The sequence below is a fragment of the Protopterus annectens genome, chromosome 2.part0 (genome assembly GCF_019279795.1).
Source record: "Protopterus annectens isolate FY-2018-M chromosome 2.part0, PAN1.0, whole genome shotgun sequence".
Taxonomy (NCBI): Eukaryota; Metazoa; Chordata; order Ceratodontiformes; family Protopteridae; genus Protopterus; species Protopterus annectens.
In genome coordinates, this window is record NC_056728.1 from 1,346,459,966 (window position 1) to 1,346,483,324 (window position 23,359).

The following is a 23,359-nucleotide window of genomic DNA, read 5'->3' on the forward strand; positions in this document are numbered from 1 at the left end:
GGCAAAAAATATTGTTCAACTGTACTGCATAGATGGATACAGAGGGGCGACACTCATGGCATGGAGGAGGTGAATGGTAGTCGATGTGTAGAATCACAGAAAGAGGAAGAGGAGAGAAACAACAGATAGGTTGCATACTTCGCTAATGGTCGCAATAGGGCATGCTTGATCCAATAATACTGGGCCATGGAAAAAATGCACTGGCTCATATCAGATGGGTGGAAAAAACTTCTGATTTTTTTTTTTTTTGTTAGTAGTCTGTGTCTCAAAACACATTCTGAAAGGAAAACTGGAATCTAATTTTTATTTATTTATTTTTTTCATAAAGAAAGAAATTAATACAGCACTTCTTCAGCCTTCAGTCACGTTAAGATTCTGTATGACAACTGCACACAAGTTAAAGGGATAGGTATTTTAGACACAGCAGAAAGTGTGAGAAGTGAATGAAACAGCTAGGACTTGAGCTGATTGTAAAGATTAGGACACACGAGCTGAGCAGCAGAAAACCCTGCCAGTGATGTCTACTTCAACAAAAGCAAACTTGTTTCTGTGCTCTTAAAGAGAACAATATAAGCACAGGGAAACAGAAACAGGTTGTATTACTTCAAAATACATTATTAAATATATATGATATACATATATATACATGATATATGCAGGCATAACAGGATATATTTGCAAAGGTCTATGTAGTTAATACAAATGAATCTCAACAACTGTAAAACAATCTACAAAGATCTTTGAGAAAAAAATAACCTCAGCAAGCATCTAACATTTTGCAAAGCTCTTTGTAAGTAATGAAAACAAACAAGCACCCGATATGTCTCATCTTGTACCTACTTTTCTGTAATGGCATCCTGCCGATGATAAATTCTGTGTTTTAAAGTAAATGTTCAGGTTGGCAGGAGGATTCATAGATTAGTACTAGGCGAACTGCCTTGTGGGTTATTTTAAGCCTATCCAATTACCCCCTGTAAGGATCAAACCCTGTACCTTGTGTCTATAAGGCAAACACCTTAACCATTATGCCACCCTCGGAGTGTGGTGGCCCTCCTTCAGGGGTGTAGCAAGCAATTTCCATTTTGTACTCATAAGCTCTTAGTGCTATCCCTCCATGGAAATCTATCCCTTAAAAAGTGTAACTTCTCAAAATGCTGCCTCCCCAAGCACTTAATAAATGTAAGTAACATTTATTTTCAGCTGTTCCCCCTAAAACTATTGATTTATTTAACATTTGTTTACTAGGAAAGTCCAACTTGGAATGAAGCTAATTTTCAGTGGAGGCCCAGGGAGAAATGCTCCAGAAGCATGTTTTTGTAATGTGGGAGGAAGCAAAGCACCAAGAGAAAACCGATACAAATGCAGGGAGGACATGCAGACTCTGTACAGAAGGCACCCCAGCCAAGAATCGAACTGGAGAACCTCTTGCTATGAAGGTGACAACGCTACTGCTGCACCACTGCACCATCCGATTATTGCCCTTATTAAAGATATTGTTTTAGACTAGCAATATTGCACCTGTTGGAGGCATTTATTTTGACAGTTGTTGACATAATATGACCTGAAAAAAGCCATTTTGATGTGATGCTGGAAAAAAAATGTACTCAGTAGAGTAAAAAGAATATGCCTGGCTACACCCTTGCCCTCCTGAGAATCCTTCATTTACTATGGTTTATTTACAAGACAGCAACTGGAATACCTGTCATTCAAGCTGCAACCACCTGTCAATCAACTATTGCCCATCCTTTCTTTTTGTGAACTTAGATGGTGTGTCTTAATCTTTACAACAGCTAGATTTGAAATTAAGACTTTAATAATACCACAAAGATCTGCTGCCAAAAGTTACACTGTGGGCTTGTACTGGACCAGGACATTCTTTTTCACTGCACATCCAACTAATATAATTCTTGACTACAAATGAAACTGGTATTAAAACACGTTTTGTTATTGTAATGCTGCTGGTTTCCTCACATATAGGGTTGAGTAAGTGTATACAATAGTTTTGTGAGCTGATTTATTTTTATCTTAATGCTGTCTGCTTGCAGTCAGCTTTAATGGTCTTAATTAATGTTTATTTTCAGCTTTGTTCACCACTGCATTAGAGCTACAGACATATTTTTCTTTAAGTAGACAAAATGGCTAAAAAAAATCAAAAATACCATCAATGGTAAATGTGGCTTTTATATCCCTATTTACTTTTTTTATACAGCAAATAATGAAACGACTCATAAAACGCTATGTTCTCAAAGCACAAGTTGACAGAGAAAATGATGAAGTTAATGAAGGTAAGTGCTGTAATGGAATCTGGTATTAAAACTGCAACATCTGTCAACCCATCTATTATTGGTAGCAATATGTTTTGTGAGAACCAATTTGCATCATGTATCCAAGACAGACAGAAGGCTTTTCTTCCATTATGAGAAAAGATGCTAAGAGAACCTGAGAAGTGCAAGCAGCTGTAACAAATGTTGCACACTTGTCAGAAATACTGCATCTTAATTCCAGCCTACATATCTGGTCCAAATGAGCATACCATCAGAAAATAGCATCTAGATTTAGTGTGAAACGTTTATCCTGTTGTTAGCATATTTTTATCACTTCTGCCTCCTGGTTTAAATATTCTTAAAAATATAAAATACATTTTCCCTACAGCAAAAAAAAGTTAACAAATTAGCTGTATAGTTATATTTCAGAAAAATGGGTGGGCATATGTCTGCCTTAATGAAACTACAGATTAAAGGTGTGTGTGTGTGTGTGTGTGTGTGAGTGTGTGTGTGTGTGTGTGTGTGTGTGTGTGTGTGTGTGTGTGTGTGTGTGTGTGTGTGTGTGTGTGTGTGTGTGTAAGTGCGACTTTACCTGCTGTAACTGTGTAAAAAAATTATACACACGTTATATATGTTACATAGACATACTTGTAGACCAATAATGCTGCTATGCATAAATCCAACTTTAGTGAAAATTCTGGCTCATGTCTTGTGATGGAAAATTATTTTTGAAATTATTTAGGTATTAACTTCTAAGATAGAAGGAAAAGAACAATAAAAATACAGTAAACAGGTTCTGAAGACAGTGGGAAAATGTTTGTATGTATGCCCATTTTATTTAATTTTGTGTGTGTCTCCTCTCTCTCAGTGGCAATTTTTTTCAGACATGTTGCTGTAGGAACCATGTCAAATTATCTGATAGTTTCACCAACATTTTGCTAAGTAGTTCCAAAAGTATCAATTTATGTAAGTAGTATTAGTGAGATATTTTGGGTAATTCTGATAAGGGATAGAGACAATGCTGAATAGGAAACATTTTCAGATGAAGCTATAAAATATGAAATGAATAGACCTTGAAGTTATTTTTCTCATAGGCAAGAGTTTTGGGAGTAAAGAGCAAGGGATCGTTTTTTTAGGGTTAAATAAAAGTTGAACATTGGAGGGCCAAGTATCAATAGATATGATGCTTCTAGAAGTAATATGGTTTGTAGGGAAAGGAATATCTTGCAGAGGATACCACTGCTGTGGAACAGTCTCCCCATTCACAAAAAACAAATTTCATCCTTGTCCATATTCAAGTGCAACTTGGATCTATGGATGGGAAACAGAAAATATACCCCAGGACTGCCCCTGTACTAGTAATGGAGAGAGGCAGCTCCTAAATGTTTTATCCCAGGCATAGGTACCCTCAAATTATCTATGGTGTGATCACAGTTATTCTCATTAGGAGTAATATATACTTATTGACCATGACATGGGTAAGGCCAAACTATACCTAACGGAATAGGTTATTTCAAGCGCAGAAGGGAAACTGGTTAGGCTTAAAATGGCCTGCAAGGGCAGCTTACCTATGAACCTATGAAATGTCAGGTTCATTTTCTGGGAAAGGTTATATTTAATTCTGAATATACAGGCTAATACTGTTTTGCAAAAAAAAAATTAACAATGAATAAACGTATAATTCTATCGATACATACATAAGTATCTATATTATATAGCTACATCTAGTTATAAATCTGTATCTGTATTTAATCTGTACCTATTTATATCTATATTTATAAATCTACATCTACATTTACTCTATATCTATTTATATAGAGATGTGTGTTTAAAGTAACAGCAGTATATTTAATCCCAAAAGGGTTATCACATATTCCTTATGTTATTAATATGCGTGTGTGTGTACCTTATTATCCCAGCCCATGCTTGACCAAGTCCTCGCGTGTTGGCTAATATCTGCACTCTTCCAAGTGGCCATCATAAAGCAATATATAGGATTTTCTTCGCTGTAAGAATGCAAGGCTTCTAGGCATATATAAACTTCACTCCTTATGCTTCCTTATTGGTCAAGATTATGATTAGGTCCCCAGTCATAACTGAGTTATTATGTGTACAAGACACACGTCAAGAAATTTGACTGAAGAGTTTCACTATTTATAATGCTGGAATCCATGTCGAGAGTGTCTAACTAGTTAGTTAAGGACAGAAAACCTGGATCATACTTCTTTATAGTACATGGAGCTTCAGCTGCTCAGATGTACTTCTGCTATAGAAAAAAATGTAATAGCATGAAGTGTTTTACAGCTTTGATAGCAGTAAATGGATAATATAGGCCTTAGTACTGCCACACAAACAGTGGCCAAAAGATGTGTCCCTGTGACAAGCTGACAGCTTGAAAAAGTGTTAAACACTTCAGTCTGCCTTTATGTGTGGCAGTGAAAAAATGTTACAGATTTTAAAGGCTGTTTAAGGTTCTTGTTGCTTCTCTGTGGTGGCAATACATGTGCTCTAACATGAGATTATAGCATTATTGCTTGGAGGTATGCATAACAAAACTTGCTACACACCTCTCTGATGCCACTGAGATGCATATCAAGGTTGCATTTTTCACAATTCTGGAGAATAGTCAGTGAGCTCCATGTACTGCATAGCTTTTCCTCTCACCTACAGACAAGTAACAAGAAAATAACCCTGGTAAGTTTAAAATAGGTTGTGGCGTCTCTGTATTCAAGGTCGTGTTTCTATATTGCGCTGCATTCATTTCCAGTCCAGTCTCTTCCAACTTTAGGGACTTTGCACAGCTCCTGAGAGTCCATGATGTGTTCTTACCGATGATTATAAAGTATAGCTGTGTTAGAAACTTACTATAAATGTAGATGTTCAAGTAGATTCACTGTTGTTGTACTGATTCTTGTGCTTGCTGTCTGCAGGAGCCCAAATGTCATCCCAGACAGCAGAGTTCCACTTCCCTCTCTTGTTCCACTAGCCTCCCTGTCCTTACTACACTGGAACACTGGTGGTATAAAGGATAATGCTCTGGTGCCATTTTCAGGTCTTTCTTTCCTAATCCTACAAGCTGCAGCTACATAGATCAACAGCATGACCTATCCAAGGTTGATCCAGTCCCAGTGACAACAGGTGTATGAGGGATATCAAGAGAAGGGAGAAAAAGGAATATTGAACTTGATACCCACCCAAACCCCAGGACAATGGTCAAGAGAGAGGAGATGCAGAAAGGGAACTGGTACTGCAACAATGACTCTACTCAATTGTTTACAATATGGTAAGTTTTTAACACAACTATACCATGTTATTCATAGTTCATTGATACAGTACTAAGTCTCTGGCTGAATCTCAACTCTAAGCAATAGTGGATAACCGACCATAAACAGGAGCAAAGACCCTGCAGGATGACTGAGGCAAAGCCTGCCTTGGCAATGGACAAGGTTCCTTTTTCCTTAGGCGTAGTTTTCAGCAAAAATGTTTTCAGAAGATCAGCTGGGAGCTTCTAGAATAACCTAGGTAGAGAATCCCTCCTAAAAAAAGCTGTGATAGCAGTCATAATCCAAGTAGAATGAGTTCTTACCCTTGCAGGTATTTGCTTCCCATGGTGCAGGTAATAAAAAGTGATACTGTTTGAAAGTCACTTAGAAATAGTTTGTTTGTGTTTTGACAGGCTTACCTTTGCAAAAGCTAGTCTGACTTTCTGCTTTCTTTAATTCTATCCAAATAAAATCTGAATTGTCTAAACACATCAAAGGAATACAAAATTCTTACCCCCTGTTCCTTAGGAAGGAAAAAGCACTAGTAGATGTATTGCCTGAATTAAGGGGAGTGCAGCAACCATTTGGGATTTGAACACAGGATGACTTTGTCTTTATGGAAAAATATGAAGGGCCTCCTACACATGACAGACCTACGTTCACAGATCCATCTAGTTGAGGTCAGGGTTACCAACAGAGCAGCCTTCCAGGATATCAGCATGATGAGGATAAAAGCAACTGAATCAAAGGGTGGTAAGTTTAATTTTTCTAAAACAAAATGGACACCTCAAGGTGGCATTGTTTCTCTTTTGGGGTCCTCAGGTAAAGGACCCTTTTCAGGAACTGTTTCACCGACAGCTGTGAGAGCACAGGGGGCTACAGTGACAAACAAGCAGATATAGCTGATACATGTACCTCGGTAAATGCATCTGACAGGTCTGTTCTAAGAAAGGTCTGACAGGTGAGGACCATGGACATCTGATCCTGATTTGTGTCCAGTTCTCATTTGAGACACTAATGGGAGAAACTTTTCCACTTACCGATATAGGATTTTCTGTAACACTTCATCTGAAAACATCTGTAAAGAGCTTGGGTGCAGTACAGAAGCCAGATGGCAAGGATGTAAACTGAAAAATAGAATAGCAAGTATCTGTTCAGCCTTGACAAGTCTTGTATGGGTCCCCAAAAATCCTTATTTTCTTGTGATGAGAAAAAGTCTTCAGTAAAATCCTCTTACTTTGACTTTTTTTGGCAACAGTTCAATGGCACTCTGTGGCATAATACTGTACAACCGTTGTAACATCAGGCGTAGTTGTTCTCTGGGTGTGGTTAGAATAACTAAAAATCTTGGAGTATTTAGAAACTGTAACCTGTAGTCTAACCGTATGACCTGCAAGTCCGACTTACCCTGGAAAATGATTTTTCATTGGTCTGCAAAATGAGCCAGCATGCCGCCTAGGTTGTCTGAGGGTGGCAATAAAGGAAAGGGTGCAAGGGGGTTGATGTTGGATTTTTGGGGAGTAGGAGGTTGTTGCTGAAGACAGTCATAGCTGCTTCCTGTTGGTGTTCTATTCCCGGGACCCCCTCCCCAGATCTTTGTCTCTAGTCAGTTTGTCACTTCTTATAGGTTCATAGGTTGGTACTAGGCTATCGGCCCTAGGGCCAATACAAGCCTAGCCATAACAATTCCCTGGATATTTCTTCCCACAATATTTACTTTGCAGGGTAACTGACATGATCCCTGGGGTGAATTTCCTATCTCCCATCCAATCATCAAGGTTCCTTTTGAAGAGGGCCAAGGAAGCGCTCTGCTTGACATGTATGGGCAGTCTATTCCAGAGTATGGGGAGTCTCTGGGTCAGGAACCTATCCCTCCAGCATGTTTTGTTCATTGTGATGACAAGGTTTAGATCCCTGGACCGTGTGGCTCTGAGGGATTGGGAAATCTTTAAGTGGAGCATGTCCAACAGCTCAGGGTTTGACATGGCCTTGTATGTTAAGTAGAGATCGCCTCTGAGTAAACGATATGCCACAGAGTATAGCTGGAGTTTTTTTAGATGGTCAGCATATGGCATGTGATTCTTTTAGTGAGGTATTTCTGTGGCCTTTCCAGCTATTGCAGATGTCTTGTGAGGTACAATCCAAATGGGGCATTATACTCTATAATGGGTCTAATGAGGGATGAGTACAGTGGGACAATGACCTCCTTTTTTCTGGATGAAAAGCCCTTAGTGATGAGGTGTGCCACATAGAAGGATTTCTTGACTGTTGTGGCGATGTGGTTATCAAACGTGAGACCACTGTCCACCTGTGTCCCTAAGTCTCTCATCACAGTTTCGATGTTTAGTGTACTGCCACCTATGTGGTAATTCATGGGTACATGTTTTTTTTCAAAGGGGATAACTATACATTTCTTGGCATTAAGCTTGAGCCCATGGCTCTGGCACCAGGCATCTGTTTCTGTAAGGCCCTTTTGTAGAATATCCACATTGTTTGGGGATTCCATAATGGCTCCCAGTTTGCAGTCATCTGCAAACTTTGTTAGCCAGAGTCCCTTAGTGTTGGCCTGTACTTCAGAGAAGTAGATGCCAAACAAGAGTGGTCCCAGGACTGAACCCTGAGGTACTCCACTTGTCACTTGTCTGGAGCTGGATTTGGAGTCGGCTACTTTTACAGTCTGGGTTCTGTCAGTAAGACAGTTGGCAACCCATCGAGTGACGTAGGGATTTATGCCCAGCTTAGTAAGTTTATCTATGATTCCAGAGTTGGGGATGGTGTCGAAGGTCTTGGCGAGGTCCAAATAGGCTGTGTGGACTACCTTACCCTCATCCACAGCTCTGGAGACTGATTCAAAGAAGTCAGTCAGGTTCAGGAGACAAGAATGGCCCTTCACAAACCCAAACTGGGTGGGGTCCAGTGTTTGAAGGTTGCCAATGTCTTTGTTTATAAGTTCCATGATAATGCGTTCCATGCCCTTGCAGATCAGGCTCATCAGACGGATGGGATGGTAGTTCCCAGGATCCAAGGTGGATCCCCCCTTGTGGAGTGGGATAACTGTAGCTGTGCGCCACTCAGTGGGCACGAAGCCTGAGGTGAGGCTATGATTAAACATGACACTTAGGTGAGGTGCCAGTTAATTTTGTAGTTCATGTAGTACACAGCCTGGGATGTCATCTGGTCCCATGGATGCTGTATTCTTAGCTTTGGAGAGTGTGGTTTCTACCTGTGTGGCCGTAATTACTGGAATTTGGAAATCTTTTGGTATTGAGATGGGCCCTTTAAGGGGTGAGGGGGGGGTGAAGTTGGCACTAAATCAATCTGCCAGGATATTGGCAATATCCTTGGGATCAGTATATTTAATGCCATTCTGCTGAAGCTCAGAGCAGATCTACGCATTGCCATTTAGATTTTTAAAATAACTATAGAATGCCTTGTAGTTGTCTTTGGAATCTTTGGCAATTTTATTTTCGTAACTATCTTTGGAGGATTTTATGAGGGATCTCAGCTTCTTACTGAGGCTGGTGAGGAAGTTTTTTTGCATCCTGGGATTTTCCTCTTTTCTGCAACAGTTTCTTCCTTCTGTTGTATAGTTTGTTTATAGCAGGGGACCACCAGATTGGCTTCCTTTTTTTGGAGGTGAGCATCTTGGTTCTATTTGGGATGGCACGATTCATTCATGAATGGATGTGCTCGTACAGTGCCTTAGTGTAGGATTCTGCAGTCGAACTTTCAGATCCCGTCTGCATGGGTGTCATGAAGTTTGTCACTTCTGACTTCAGTAGCATGAAGTTGGCTTTGGAGAAGTTTTTTTAAGGAGGTTTCCTTACTGGGGTATGGGGGTGGGATGTTGATGTCAAAAGTGATTTGCTTATGGTTAGACCTGACCAATGAGGGGGTGACCACTGGTGTGGAGCATCTATCTCCCATGTTGGTAATGACCAGGTCTAGGATATTGGAGCCCCTGGTGGGACAATGGATTAGTTGATCCAGAGTGTTGGAATTTATGAATTCCAAGAACCGTTGGGAAAAGGAGTTGGTACCCGAGTAGTTTTCCCAGTTAATGGTAGGGTAGTTGAAATCACCCAGTATTAGGGTGTTTGGTTGTATCTTAATATTTTCCAGTATGTTTAGAAAGGTGTAGTAAGAATCTTGGGGCATGGTGGGGGATCTGTAGCAAGCTACAATTTGGATTGCAGTCTTACCTAGTGTTAGTTGCACCTGGAGAATTTCAGATGCATTGTGTTGGGCAACTAGCCTGGAGGTGTGAATATCCTTGGTGAATATGGATACTCCTCCACCTTTAGTGTTTCGGTCTTGGTTTTGTGGCCGAAAAGTGTGGTAAGTGTTGTAGCCTGGTATTGCAGGGGTGCTCTCTGGAGCCTTGAACCAGGTCTCAGTTACTGCACAGATATTGATGTTCTCCATGTTTAGGAGTGCCTCGAGAGAGTGCATTTTGAGGTTTAGACTTCTAGCATTGAGTAGAATTACCTTCAGATTTTGCATGCTTGTATCAGTTATGGTGGCGATTTTGTCCGTTGAACCTTGCCTAAAAAAGGCACTATAGGAGTGGCAAGAGCTTTAGCCAGTAACCTGAATCCCAGGGGTGACAGGTGCAGACCATCTCTGGCAAGGCATCATGGTTTGTCGATCATGTCTTCCCAGGCAGACAGATACTGGATCCCCTTTGAATGACACCAGAAGCTTAGCCAATTGTTGAAGTCAATCATTTTGTCCTTATACTGTGGTATCATTCTGGGCGAAGGCAGGATACTACTCAGGGCTAGGGTCATACGTGCCTGGGCCACATGTCTCTTTTCATGTAGTCGAGGGAGGTACGTCTCAAGTCATTCACTCCAGCATAGACAATGACAGAGTCATATTTGTACTTGTTGTGGAGTGACTTAAGTGCATGCATTATGTGGCGGATCCTGGCACCCGACAGGTTGCTGACTATAATTTTCTCCTTGTTCAGCCTGGTGAGTGGGACATCAGTGTGCCTGACTATAGAGTCACCTATGACTAAAGTGTTGGGCACATTGTCTTGCCTTAGGGGCTGTTGTTGGGTGGCACACTGGTGTTGTGAGCTATGTGTCACTTTGGTTGTGACTGGTGTTTGTTTGCGTTTCAGCTTCGGCGGTCCTTGTTGCTTGGGCAGGTTAATGTTCTCTTTGAGAATTTTACCTTCTTCCCTGTCTGGGTTTTGCTTTTGCCCTATTTAGAAGAAAATAACCAACGTTTTGCTGGGATAGCTCTTGACATATCAAGGCAAAGGGGAGTAAACGAGGTTCTTAAAGGACTGCATGGTTTTCCCTTTTCCCCCTTGCTTTTTGAACTCCTCCTGTGCAGGGGTTCCAGAGATGAGCCTGCCTTTGCATTCTCTACTCCTCAACTAGGCATGTCTTTAACCACAGATCACATGGTAGCTGTATTTACTGCAGCACAGCTACACTGCATGGAGTGCCTGGCAAGCTGAGAACTGAGATTACACAAATCCAGTATCTCTTTCTTAGAAAATGCATGCTAAAACAAAGCCTGTCATTCTGACAACTTTCTAAGTTTATAAGAACAGTACATAAAACCTGTTCCTGATTTTTTGGCCTTTGTCCCCTCATTATTTTTGGCTTAGTCCAGATTTTTTTTTTTTGTGCTAAGAAGTTGAAAGACATTCACATAGAGTGAAGTTTGTGTTTTATGTAATAGATAAGCAAGGTAAGATGGGACAGGGGGAGAAATGGGAGCCTTGAGGAGGTTGTCTTTTACTCGCTTGAGTTCCAGCTGCTTGCAGCTCCATTGTTTGCAGCTGAATGTTCATTTGTGTATTCCAGTGTGAGATGCTTTAATATACAGTCTTGGCCTCTAAACATGCTTTCTACAAGTCAGTTTAACCTCAGAGCCTATATTTAGAGATCAAAGATGTGGAGACAGAGATCCCATGTCATTGAATGTAGAAGTGGCTTGCCTCTGGGGAAATAAAATGTTTTATTTTACCACACTATTGATTGCATATGCTACTTGGTGGAACTCAAGCAGTTGGGACTCCAATTACTAAAATAGATCCATTCGGGGGGGGGGGGGGTTACTGGACTGTAAAGAATATAAATGACATATTTATGTAATGCTTACATTCCTGTGAATCTTAATGACAATATGAATTTTAAGGGGGTTCTGAAAAACAGAAGATTTAGTAATGAGAAACTGAAGAAACTGATACATTATTTATTTAATTTATCAGTAGTTTATGATCCCACTGATATGTTTCAATAATTTTACAAGAGTAGTTTTATACTGGAGAGTAGTGTTCCAAGTCCCAGACTGAGTTCAAGCGGAATACATTTTAAACAGACACTTGTTCACTGGTCAAACATTTTTATATGTGGTCTGCTTCATGTAAGTGTTTGTTAGTTTTAGTACCGGTCTGAAAAAGTCTTTGACAATGAAAGTTCTATTTCACCTGGAATTTTCTGTGAACTGTGTTAGCTTTTTATTTATATATTTGCTGCTAAGGTAGGACACCAGAGAAATGTCCCTACTCTTTTCGTTTGTTGATACTGGACAGACAGAAAAAATGATGAAGGTGAATGCAGAGAGGAAGAAATGGATTTACAATTAGAACAAGGGAGAGTTCTATTTCTGCAATATGTAATGCTTAGAATGACAGTGGGACTGCCAATACTGTAGTTTATTGAGATGCAACAGCTGAATTACCTGTGAAAGACTTGACATTGCATGTCACTGCAAAGCTGCAGGCACTGACATCTTTGATGTGATGGATTGTTTAGAAAAATGAGATGAAATGGGTACTGAAGACACATAGAACAATGATGTACTGTATGCAGAGATGTCTGCCCCAAACCAAGAAACACAACACCAGGGGGACACGGTGCTGTAGAGTGTAGAAATTTCAACATCAAAAGTTGTAAACGTAGATTCATTTGCTTCAATGGGTAAATAAGATAGAAAAGTATCCAAAAATATTATTATTCAGAAAAAGTCAAATGCTACACCATCAATCAGTGAATGGAAAGCATCATTTAAGTCATTAACAATGATGAGCATCATGAATCTAATGGTAATTATGTGTCATTAAAATTGTTAAAAAAATATACAAATAACAGTGCAGGACATTTATACTTGCAATGAATATTTTATTAATGTGGTTTCTTTGGAACCATTGGTTATACTGAATGTTTATACATCAGTATGACATGTTTAAAACAGAAAAGACGTGGAATAATGTAAATAGTTTTTACTTTAATTTTTCTGATAAGAAGCATGTACAGCTTTTCTTTCATTCAGCTGACATTTCACAAGAGGTCAGTGCAAGTGACCTGGGAAAGACACACGTCGGTTTATCAAATGTCAAAGCTTCTGAACATATGTGGGATATGGAGAGGGGTTGAAAAGTAGACACTCACGGGATATGGACAGGGGGTATCAAATGGACATACATGAGTATGGACAGGTAGTTGGGAGGAAGACAAATATAGGATATGGACATAAAGTTGGAAGCGGACATACATGAGATATGGACAGGGGGTTAAGAAGTGGTAAGAGGACTTACATGGGATATGGCAGGAGATTAGGAATTAAATATATCTCTACCGCTATTACTTCTCCTACTTTAACTCTATAACTTCTCTATTCCAGCCATTCAACTGTAACTATATTTAGTTTGCTAGATCGTCACTGTGAATATTGCTTGTCAGATTGGCTATGCTTACTCATAAATGTAAACAATTGTTATTTGTATATTATACATTGTTTTGTTATATTATAATGTAACCCAGACTGAGCCTGTAATTGGTCATTCTTTGATCAGTGCTCTGCCACAGTAAACATATTTAAACAAATACACATGCAAGGGATATAGATAGGAGATAGGAAGCGGATGTGCATGGGGATATGTACAGGAGGTTCAGAGGTGGGTATGTACAAGATATGGACATGGCTGGATGGACAAACATGGGATATGGATGGGAGTGGGAGGTAGACATACATGAGATATAGACATGGGGGTCTGGCAATAAAAATACATTAGATATAGATGGATGGCAAGGATGTGGGCATAAATGAGATATTTAGAGAAGGCTGGAAATGGGCATACATGGGATATGAAAAGGGGATAAGAAGAGGACATACATGGGATATGGATGGGGTTGAGAAGGGAAATGGGATATGGACAGGGGAAGGAAAATGGACATAACATAAGATATGGATATGGAAAGGGATGAGAAGTGGACATATATGGGATATAAACAGGAGTTGGGAAATAGATATACATAGCATATGGAAAAGGGATAGGGAAGATAGGGTAGTGGACAGACATAGGATATGGACAGGCTGGGAAGTGGACAGACATGAGATACAAACATAGGGCTAAGAAGTGGATATCCATGGAAAATGGAGAGGGGGTTGGGAAGCAGATACACACTGGATATAGACAGAGTTGACAAGAGGACATATATGGCAAATGAATGGAGAGTTAGGAAGTCTACATGCAGATGGATAGTGACATACATAGGATATTGAAAGGGGGGTTGGATTTGGACATACATGGGATATGAGCAGGGAGATGGGGCATACATGACATAGTAACTTCCAAAACAAAATTCTCAAGTCATCCTCATTACCTGACCAAATTGTAATGAGCAATGGTTTTACCTTAATGCTGTGAGGCAAGAAAAGTATAAACATTACTGAAAAATACTGGAGCATCATCACATATGCTAAGGAATTGGCATCAAAGTTAGGTGATGTTCCTAGAGTTATATTTAAATGTAATAGGAATTTGAATGGCTATATGGAAGGTGAAAGTGTGCTGCCCACTAATGGATCAATAGGGATGTACAAATGTGGACTCTGCAACAAGTGTCCCTATATTTATGGAGTTGAATTATTTATTAGTACTAGATTATCCAAAGATTCTTACATGCAGATGTCACTTTAACTGTTGTACGAAAGGTGTCATTTACCTTGCAATCTGTTAGACCTGTCAATCATTTTGTGAGGAGGGGAATTAGGGCACTTTTTTTGCTCCCATATTTGTGAATACAATTATAATACAAAACAACAAGATGTATTGAGTGCATTAAGTGCACATGCTTAAATGTAATAATTTTAATAAGTTTTGATTTTTTTGTTCGTGATCAAATTTCCCCATTGGTTAGAGGTGGCAGTTGGGATAAAATAAGCTTTAGTATCACAGTACTATTTGGAAACTGAGACTAGATGTTACACATCCCCAAGTTTAAATGAAAATGTATCTATTCAAAGTGTTTTGAACGTTCATTAAGCAAAACTGTGAATGTTTTATAAAAAAATTCCTTTGAATGTCATTTGTATTGATGTCTTTGGTGGGTTTGATGCTATTGGTGAACTTTTCAGCTGATTACCGTGATACGGTTCTCATTTTGTTATACATTGCTAAATAGTTTAATTGTTGTTTTCGTGAAGTTCATGTTTATCTGGAGCATGAAAGCTCTTAACTTTCTATAATAAATCAATTCCAGTTCCATGCACATGGTGTATTTTGTGCAGTTTTTGATTACTATTTATTTCAACCTTGGTACCGTCAGTCTTAGACATGAGATATGGATGGGGGGGGACATACACAGAAAATAGACAGGGGGTTGGGAGGCAGACATGCATGGAATGGGAAGTGGACACATTAGGTATGGACAGGCCTGAGAAGTGGACATACATGGCATATGAACAGGGGGTTAAAAAGTAGATATACATAAGATACAAACAGGTGAAATGGACATACTTGGGATATGGATGGGAGGAGGTGAGCATACATGGTAAATGGACAGGGAGTTTTGAGGCAGACATGCATATGATGTGGACAAGGAATTAGGAAGTGGGTATATAGAAAGCATGACCAGGTGGGTTAGAAAATGGACATACACTGAATATGGACAGGGTGGGAAATGGTTTGGATGGGAAACCGGAAATTCATCCCTGGTTTGGCACCTAAGTCTCTAACACACACACAGGTAATCTGTAAATGGGTCATCTCCCAGGCCCATGCTTACACTTATCAAAGGTATCAGAATTTGTCAGAGATTTGGGATGCATGGCTAGGCTTAAATAAGCCCTTGTGGTCATTAGCCTACTAAACACCTATGAAACTATGAACCTATGGACATACATGGGATATGGGCAGGATATAAGGAAATAGGGGTGAGATGGAAGGTAGACATAAATGGGGACTGACAGTGGGTTGGAAACTGGACGTACCTGGGATATAGGCAAGAGATGAGAAGGAAACATACATAGGATATGGACAGTGGGTAGGGTGATGGACATACTTTGGATATGGACCAGGGAGTGGGAAGGGGACAGACATGGAATATGAGCTGGGAGTTGGACATACACACGATATGGACAGGACGTGAGAAATGGTCATACATGGGATATGGACAAGGGTGAGAAGTAGATGTACATGGAAAAATGGACAGGGATGGGAAGTGGACATACATGTATGGACAGTGGATTGAGAAGTGGGTAAACATGGAATACTGACAGGATTTGGGAAGTGGACATGAGCTATGGTCAGAGAGTTAGGAAGTGAACATACAAAGGATATGGATAGGGGAGATGGACATACAGGGGAATGGAGACAGTCAAGGGAGGGGGGCATTCATATGATATGAAGTGAGGTTAGGAAGTGGATAAACATGTGCAAAGGACAAGGTTAGAAAGTAGATATACATGGAAGTGGGCATACAAAGGCTATGGACAGGGGGTGAGGACTGTAACATATATGGACTGTGGACAGGGGGATGGGAGGTGAGCATTCTTGAGATCTGGATGGGGAAGTAGACATTCATGAGATATGGGCAGGGGATTCAGAAGTGAACATGCATGGGATATGGACAGAAGGTTTGCAGATGGATACAAATGGGGAATGAACAGGGGAATGGAAGGTGAAAATATACATGTGATCTGGGATGGAGGTTGGGAGGTGGATATACATGTGATGAGAATGGGGGGTTAGGAAGTGGACATATGTGGAATAATGAAAGGGGGCTAGGGATTGAACATACATGGGATAGGCACTGGGGGGAGAAAATAATATAGACAGGGGGTGGGAACTGGTCATACAAGGTTTATGAACAGAGGTTTAGGACTGTAACATACGTGAGCTGTGGATAGAGGTTAAGGGGGGAATATTTGGGAAAGGGACAGGGGTTAGAAAATAGACATTCATGGGATATGGACATTGGATTCAGAAGAAGAATAGCAGGTGGACATACATGGGGAATAGGTACAGGTAGAGGGTGGACATACATGTGATCATGATAGGAGGACAACATACAGGGAATATAGCTAGGGGGTTGGGAAGTGGATATACATGGTATTAGATGTGCTTGGATGTAGATACAGTACTACATACTCTGGAAGGAAGTTTTAGATTTGAAATGTTATGTGGAAGGTAGGTGTCTGAACATTTTCTGTAAACATACTAAAGGTATAGTATATAAGGTGCTTAATACATATGTGCATGGTGATTTCAAATGCAGATCTGACAGACATAAAATAGTGGATTAGATCTAATGATAGAACTGAGCATTTTAAATAAGACATTAGGAAAGTAAACATAAAGACAGCAAAGTGTTACAAGAATTCTTAGATAAAAAGTATTTATGTAATATATCTGAGGAAGGAGCTATGTATTTTAAAGGTGACATATGAACCGAAATACCTTATGTAACAGCATCCGAAACGTGTGAAAATATATATGTAATGGAGATTGTAATTGTTTTTCTGCTCTCATAAACTTTTTTCGGTTGATAAGCCACAGACTAAATGGGCTGAAGTTATATTAAAATAGATATAAATGTATATTTTAGAGTGTAAGGAACAATATGAAAGATTGTGTAAGGAACATGTGTATATAAAAACCATTTTTATGATATTTGATTAGAATGCTAGAGTTTTGAAAGTGAAATGAGAAACAACTTTACAGAAGTATAAAAGATAACAAAATAATCAGTATAGAGAAGAACAAAAAGATGACATATTAAGGGAAGACTATCATATATGTTTGGAAGATAGGAATACAAGAGAAATAATAGAAGACGAAAAGACACTTTTTGAACTTCAACAAAAAATGTTTGAAACAGAATATAAGAGATTACAGTTTTCTAAACAGGGAATTAAAGAGAGAGTTTGTCCACTGTTAACAGAGTAAGGGAAAGATTACTCACAATATATGGCTAATTAATGTAAGTGCATAGATTACAACAATACCACGAAAGCAGCAATAAAACCAACCAAATAAAAAGACAGTCCAGGGCAACTCCAAAAGAATTAGTGGAAGCGTAAACCAGCTTACAATGAAGGCACAATGCTCGATGTAATAACAACAAGTTTATTAAATAAACTTGTTATTACATCGAGCATTGTGCCTTCATTGTAAGCTGGTTTACGCTTCCACTAATTCTTTTGGAGTTGCCCTGGACTGTCTTTTTATTTAAGTGCATAGATTCTAACTATTTTTATAAGAAATTTTGTGATGGCAAAAGTATTTATTTAGGTAAACCAAAAAGCACTAAATAAAGTATTTATTTAACAAAGAAGAATGAAGATGTGCAGCCTGTGAGCACAGAGGAAATTTATAAAACATTGAAATACAAAAGCAGTCAAAGCAAAAACATAATGTGATCCAGATGATATTGGTTACATTTTTTACAAGAAATTAGGTGAAGTGTGTCTGTAAGTTTTGTGTATTTTTTTTTTTCTGAATGGCTAGTCATGGAAAGGACACAATCATATAAATACGATGGTTCTATTTAATTCCTTAAGAAAAAAGGGTGGACTTTAGGTCATTAGGTAACCAAAACCCTATATTACTCATGAACACTGAATCTAACTTTTTAGCAAAAGTTATTCAAAAGTTGAGAATTAAATATAAATATTAAAAATCTGAGTCACCATGATAAAACAGATGTTATAAAGGTCGCTATTTAGTGTGGGAGGGAAGACATATAAGGAAATGAAACAGAAGGGAGTAGAAATTATTGTCTATATAAAGTTAGGAAAGCCCTACAATTACATTTTTAATTATAATCTTTTTGAAGAACAGTAGCGGTTACAAATGGAAGGTTATATAATGTGATAAAAGAGGTGCATCAAAATGTTTACGTAAATTCAATAGTTAATGTCTTTATATGACAAAACGTAGTGTAAAGAAAGGTATTAAACAATGGTACCTGTCAAATCTATTTTATTTGCTATTTGCATAAACAAGATAACTATTAATAGTTTACATAAATTACAAGACTATAGTGTGGAATATATAGGAATGCTTGTATTCCTCAAATTTTTGTCATGTGCCAATGATGTGTTTTTTCAGTATCAGACACAGAAGCTAAGAGGAAAATGATTAGTATTGATAAGAGGGAATTTAAAAATTTTCAATTATAATAGAGTGAAGGAAAATGTAGTTAAAAGTTAAGGTTTGGAGCAAAGTAAAAATGTTAGTCATTCAGGTGGTGCAGCATGATATGCACATTTTAGGAATACAAATTGTTAGTTTTTCTTGTGTTTTAGAACAAATGGTAAAGGGCTATTTTCTGAAGGTTGGAAGCAGTACAGTAGGGTAGGTTTCAATTCAAGATCCTTATACGAGGTCACTAGTCCCTCATCACTCATAAGTCACTGGTCCTATATAAGTATACATAGTTTCTCTAATTAGATCTACATTTTCTTTATTTGGCAACATTTTAAATGCTAGTAGTACTTCATGGTGATTGAAGCAGTTAACGTGAACTCTATATTTTTTCATTCATTGTAGAAATATTTTATCTGAACCATTTAAACAAAACAAAGGGTCTTCATCACACCTGAAAACAGCCACTTATATTCATCAAATTTGCTTAGATAGTAAACTAATGTATTAAAATGAATTACTATACAAACTACTTGTAGTAACCAGTTAACTCTCTCCATAACTGTAAATGCATGACTGGCATTGCAAGAAGGAATGCAGTGGAGAGAAATCTAAACACACTAGTTTCAGGTGTCAGCATTCAGTGACATGTTGAACACATATTCAATCAGCAGCAAGAAACTAGAGGAGACAGGCAGCAGAGGTTCTGAGTGAGTGGGTAATGGCAGTTTGCCATCTTGGGGAGTGAGGGAAGCAGTTTGGCTTACTGTTTGGCTGACACCTACTGGGGAGCAGGTGTATGTCCCACAGTGGCTCCACACTGCATGAGTGGTGTGCCACATTTGCAGGGGGGTGGTGTTCTCTGTGATCAGCAATTCTGGAAGTCAGAAGCCAATGAAGAAGAGGGAGCTAGGAGATGTGAGACTTCACAGGATCACAGACGACTGCTCCAACCACCTGTCATCTCCTGAGAGGATGAATTCGCTGATAGGCCTCCTGCCCTGGATAAGGATCAAATGGGTACTAGGGATCTCGCTTTGGTCAAGGAATGAATGGCTATGGCTCTCACCCCCCTCAGAAGGAAAGGATTTACTGAGTAGTGAGGAAGGAAGCCTGATGTCGGGGGGGGGGGGGAATGTTATAGTAAGATATAGAGGGTCTGCTCCTAACTGACAGAATATTTAAAAGCCCTATTTCTACTGCTTATTGCTAACTAATACATTGTTTACCATTTACTTTCAGGTGAGCTCAAAGAGATCAAGCAGGACATCTCCAGTCTGCGTTATGAACTTCTTGAAGACAAATCACAAGCTACAGAAGAGTTAGCAATATTAATACAGAGACTGAGCGAGAAGCTACACACAAGCACTGCAAGATGTGAATGACACTTAAACAACACATGAACTGGTCTGTCTACTGACTGCAGCACAACCCGTGGCAATAATATTTCTAGAAGTGTTTAATACTTGAATTAAGAGTGAAGTAGTATAAAGCCTTTTGTTAATTATTAAAGTACAACAGCTATTGTATCAGGCCATAAAACTCTGTATTTATGAAGTTTACTGGCTTGCTTTGCTTAAAAAGTTACAAAAATACATATATCTAATTTTCATTTTACAAAAAAAAAGCTGAACTAAATGTGTCATTTTATAACTGCAACTGTGGTATCAGCTTAAAAAAATTAAGTAGATTATTTTACAAATTAAGCCATGTCTTATGCCACTGTAGTGAATGCAAGACATGCTGATCAGAAAAAAATCAAATTTTCAGTCACACTCCAGAATTAATTGCAGACATTCCAATTTTGCAAAGCTTTATACTTACTTAGCTACAATCAATGAGCAAAAGCATATTATGCCTGTTGACCAAAGTAGTTGCTGTTAGAAAAATTCTGTTGCATTTGCTAAGTTATTTAAATAGTACAGAAATACTCAGAATTAAATCTTAAGATAAGTAGCCAGATTCTAAGATGAATGTCCTAGTACATAATAACCACATTATGGTTATTATCTCAGATCTCATCCAGACAGAACACTTTATCATTTGTCAGCCAATACTTAGTAAGTGGGATTTGAAATGAATGGCATAGAGGGCAGCAGTGCTGTGCAGCATTCAGGTCACCTGTGCACTGAGTACATGTGACCTGAATACTGCACAGGTCACCTGTGCACTGAGTACATGTGACCTGAATACTGCACAGGTCACCTGTGCACAGAGTACATGTGACCTGAATACTGAACAGGTCACCTATGCACTGAGCACTAGAGGACACACAGATGGTGTTTAGGGATGAGGGTGCAGAATGTCTGGTAGAGTTCCCAGCAGGAAAGCACTTGTGACATATATATTTCATAGGTGCTCGAGGTACTTAGTAAGGGATGAGTACATCTTAGGGTACATAGATAGGTGGCACTGTGCAGCTTACATTCTACAAATGCTGGAGCTAGGAGGGGGTTCTGAATTATAGGTAATGGGTGCACAACATGGTGGTAGTAGTGCACAAGATGCCCATAATGCAGTTCAGTGTGTTTTATTAGGTGCACAACAGTATTGTCCCCTTTGGCTCCATAACAAATGTACACCACAGTAATGATAGACACTGAAAAGTGCAGCCATAAAACTGTGATTGCTTAAATACACAGTTAAACTCAAAATTTACTGAAAAATCTATAAACATATTTTTTTTGCATGAGAACTTCACCCCTCCACCCACAGATGCAGAGGATTGCACCTCCCCTACACAAACCTGATACTTACATATAATAAAATACTGAGATTGTTGTACCTATTTTGTATATCACATTCTTTATGTTAAGATAAAAAAATCATAGTTTTGTGACTGAACTATACAGTGTCACTCACAAGTGTAGCACTCTTCTGCCTGGCACTTGTCTTCCTTGGACATACGCAGCTCAGTGGCACACCAGGCACCCAGAAGACAGCACAATACATAGGATAACATGCACAGGAAAGCAATACTGTGCTCCTTACTTAGGAATAACACGCAAGATACTCAAGAGAGCTATACTGCTCTGTGGTGCATACCAACACAGCACTGTGTACCCAAAATATGCAGTGCACAACAGACACTTGGTAGACAGTGCAATAGTTATATAAATGGGTGCTGATGATGATGAGCTATACCTTTAATGGATTACTAGACACCTATGTATGTGGGAGGCCCTACAGAATGCAGCATTATGCACACTATGTCTAAAGAGTTCACAGAGCACTGAGGGTGGTTAGACAGTATGTGTGTACCAATGCACATATGGATGCAAAACTGCATGTATAACTAAGGCTAGTGAGCAGGAATGGGATGTGTGGTTCAGAATAATTCTGAACAGTACTGTGATCTTTATCCATTCCTGCATATTAGTGCTCATTTGCACCTCATTTGAGCTTCACACCCTAAGAAAGACATCAAACAAGTCATGCCACATTATATGCCCCCTACTGGACTCTTCTAAAATCAGTACAGGCCTCCCCTGAATGAGTGTGCAGTTATGTAACTGGCTGTTCATGCGTGTGTGCATGCGTGTGTGCGTGTGTGAGTGTGTGAGTGTGTGCGTGCGTGTGTGCGTGTGTGCGTGTGTGTGTGTGTGTGTGTGTGTGTGTGTGTGTGTGTGTGTGTGTGTGTGTGTCTGCATGCATATATATGTGTGTGTGTGTGTGTGTGTGTGTGTGTGTGTGTGTGTGTGTGTGTGTGTGTGCGCGCGTGTGTGTGTAAGCATTTGCATGCATACCTGCATGTGTTGTATAGGTTGCTTAAGTACAGAGTGTTAACACTGTAACACTAATGGGATTGCTAGAGACACTTCCTTCAAAACACATTAGCTTATCGCACTCCTGCAAGTGTCTGTAACTGCAACATAATACAATTTTATTAAACAGCTTTGGCACAAAGCATGGTTGTCTCTAAATTGTGCTACTGCTGTTATTCATGCTTTCCTATCTAATGCACACCACCAGCCTGCTTGGATCTCAGTAAACATGTATTTTCTGCAGTCCTGCTGTGCAATTGCTTCAGGATCAGGAGTGGCCTTTTTCTTGCATTGTTGTGCACGATGGCCCAACACTACATGGACTGTGTCTCTGAGTCTCACTATTGATAATTATATATAAATAGAATGTAATAATCATGATAAAACTAATTAATATTGAATCAGATTTAGAGGAGTTAGCTCTATTATACAGAAAGATAAAGCTGTGACTGCATCGCAGAAAACCTAGGATTAGCTAACAACATGAATGAAGGTGGAGGTGATGAGGGAAGTTAAGAGTGAGTGGCTGATGCTGGCTTAACATGCAGTCCAGCCTGCAGTAATGCCAGCACCTACAGGACAGACAGGTGCACAGCATGTTGTTTATGAGCTGGGATGTGATCTTGGCTCTGACAGGTTGCATCTGCAGTATTCATCATGCGGAGGTGTATG

At 39.3% G+C, this 23,359-nt stretch overlaps 1 protein-coding gene across 1 annotated transcript in view; it reads left to right on the plus strand.

Annotated features, from left to right (window-relative positions):
* Positions 1–22,492, plus strand: part of TRPC3 (transient receptor potential cation channel subfamily C member 3) — a 1,904,470-nt gene extending 1,881,978 nt beyond the window's left edge. Inside the window, exons 11-12 of the mRNA XM_044061528.1 lie at positions 2,210–2,285; positions 20,166–22,492. Of these exons, the coding sequence (XP_043917463.1) occupies positions 2,210–2,285; positions 20,166–20,308 (219 nt within the window). The 3' untranslated portion in view covers positions 20,309–22,492. The remainder of the gene's footprint in view (positions 1–2,209; positions 2,286–20,165) is intronic.
* Positions 22,493–23,359: the final 867 nt, after the last annotated feature.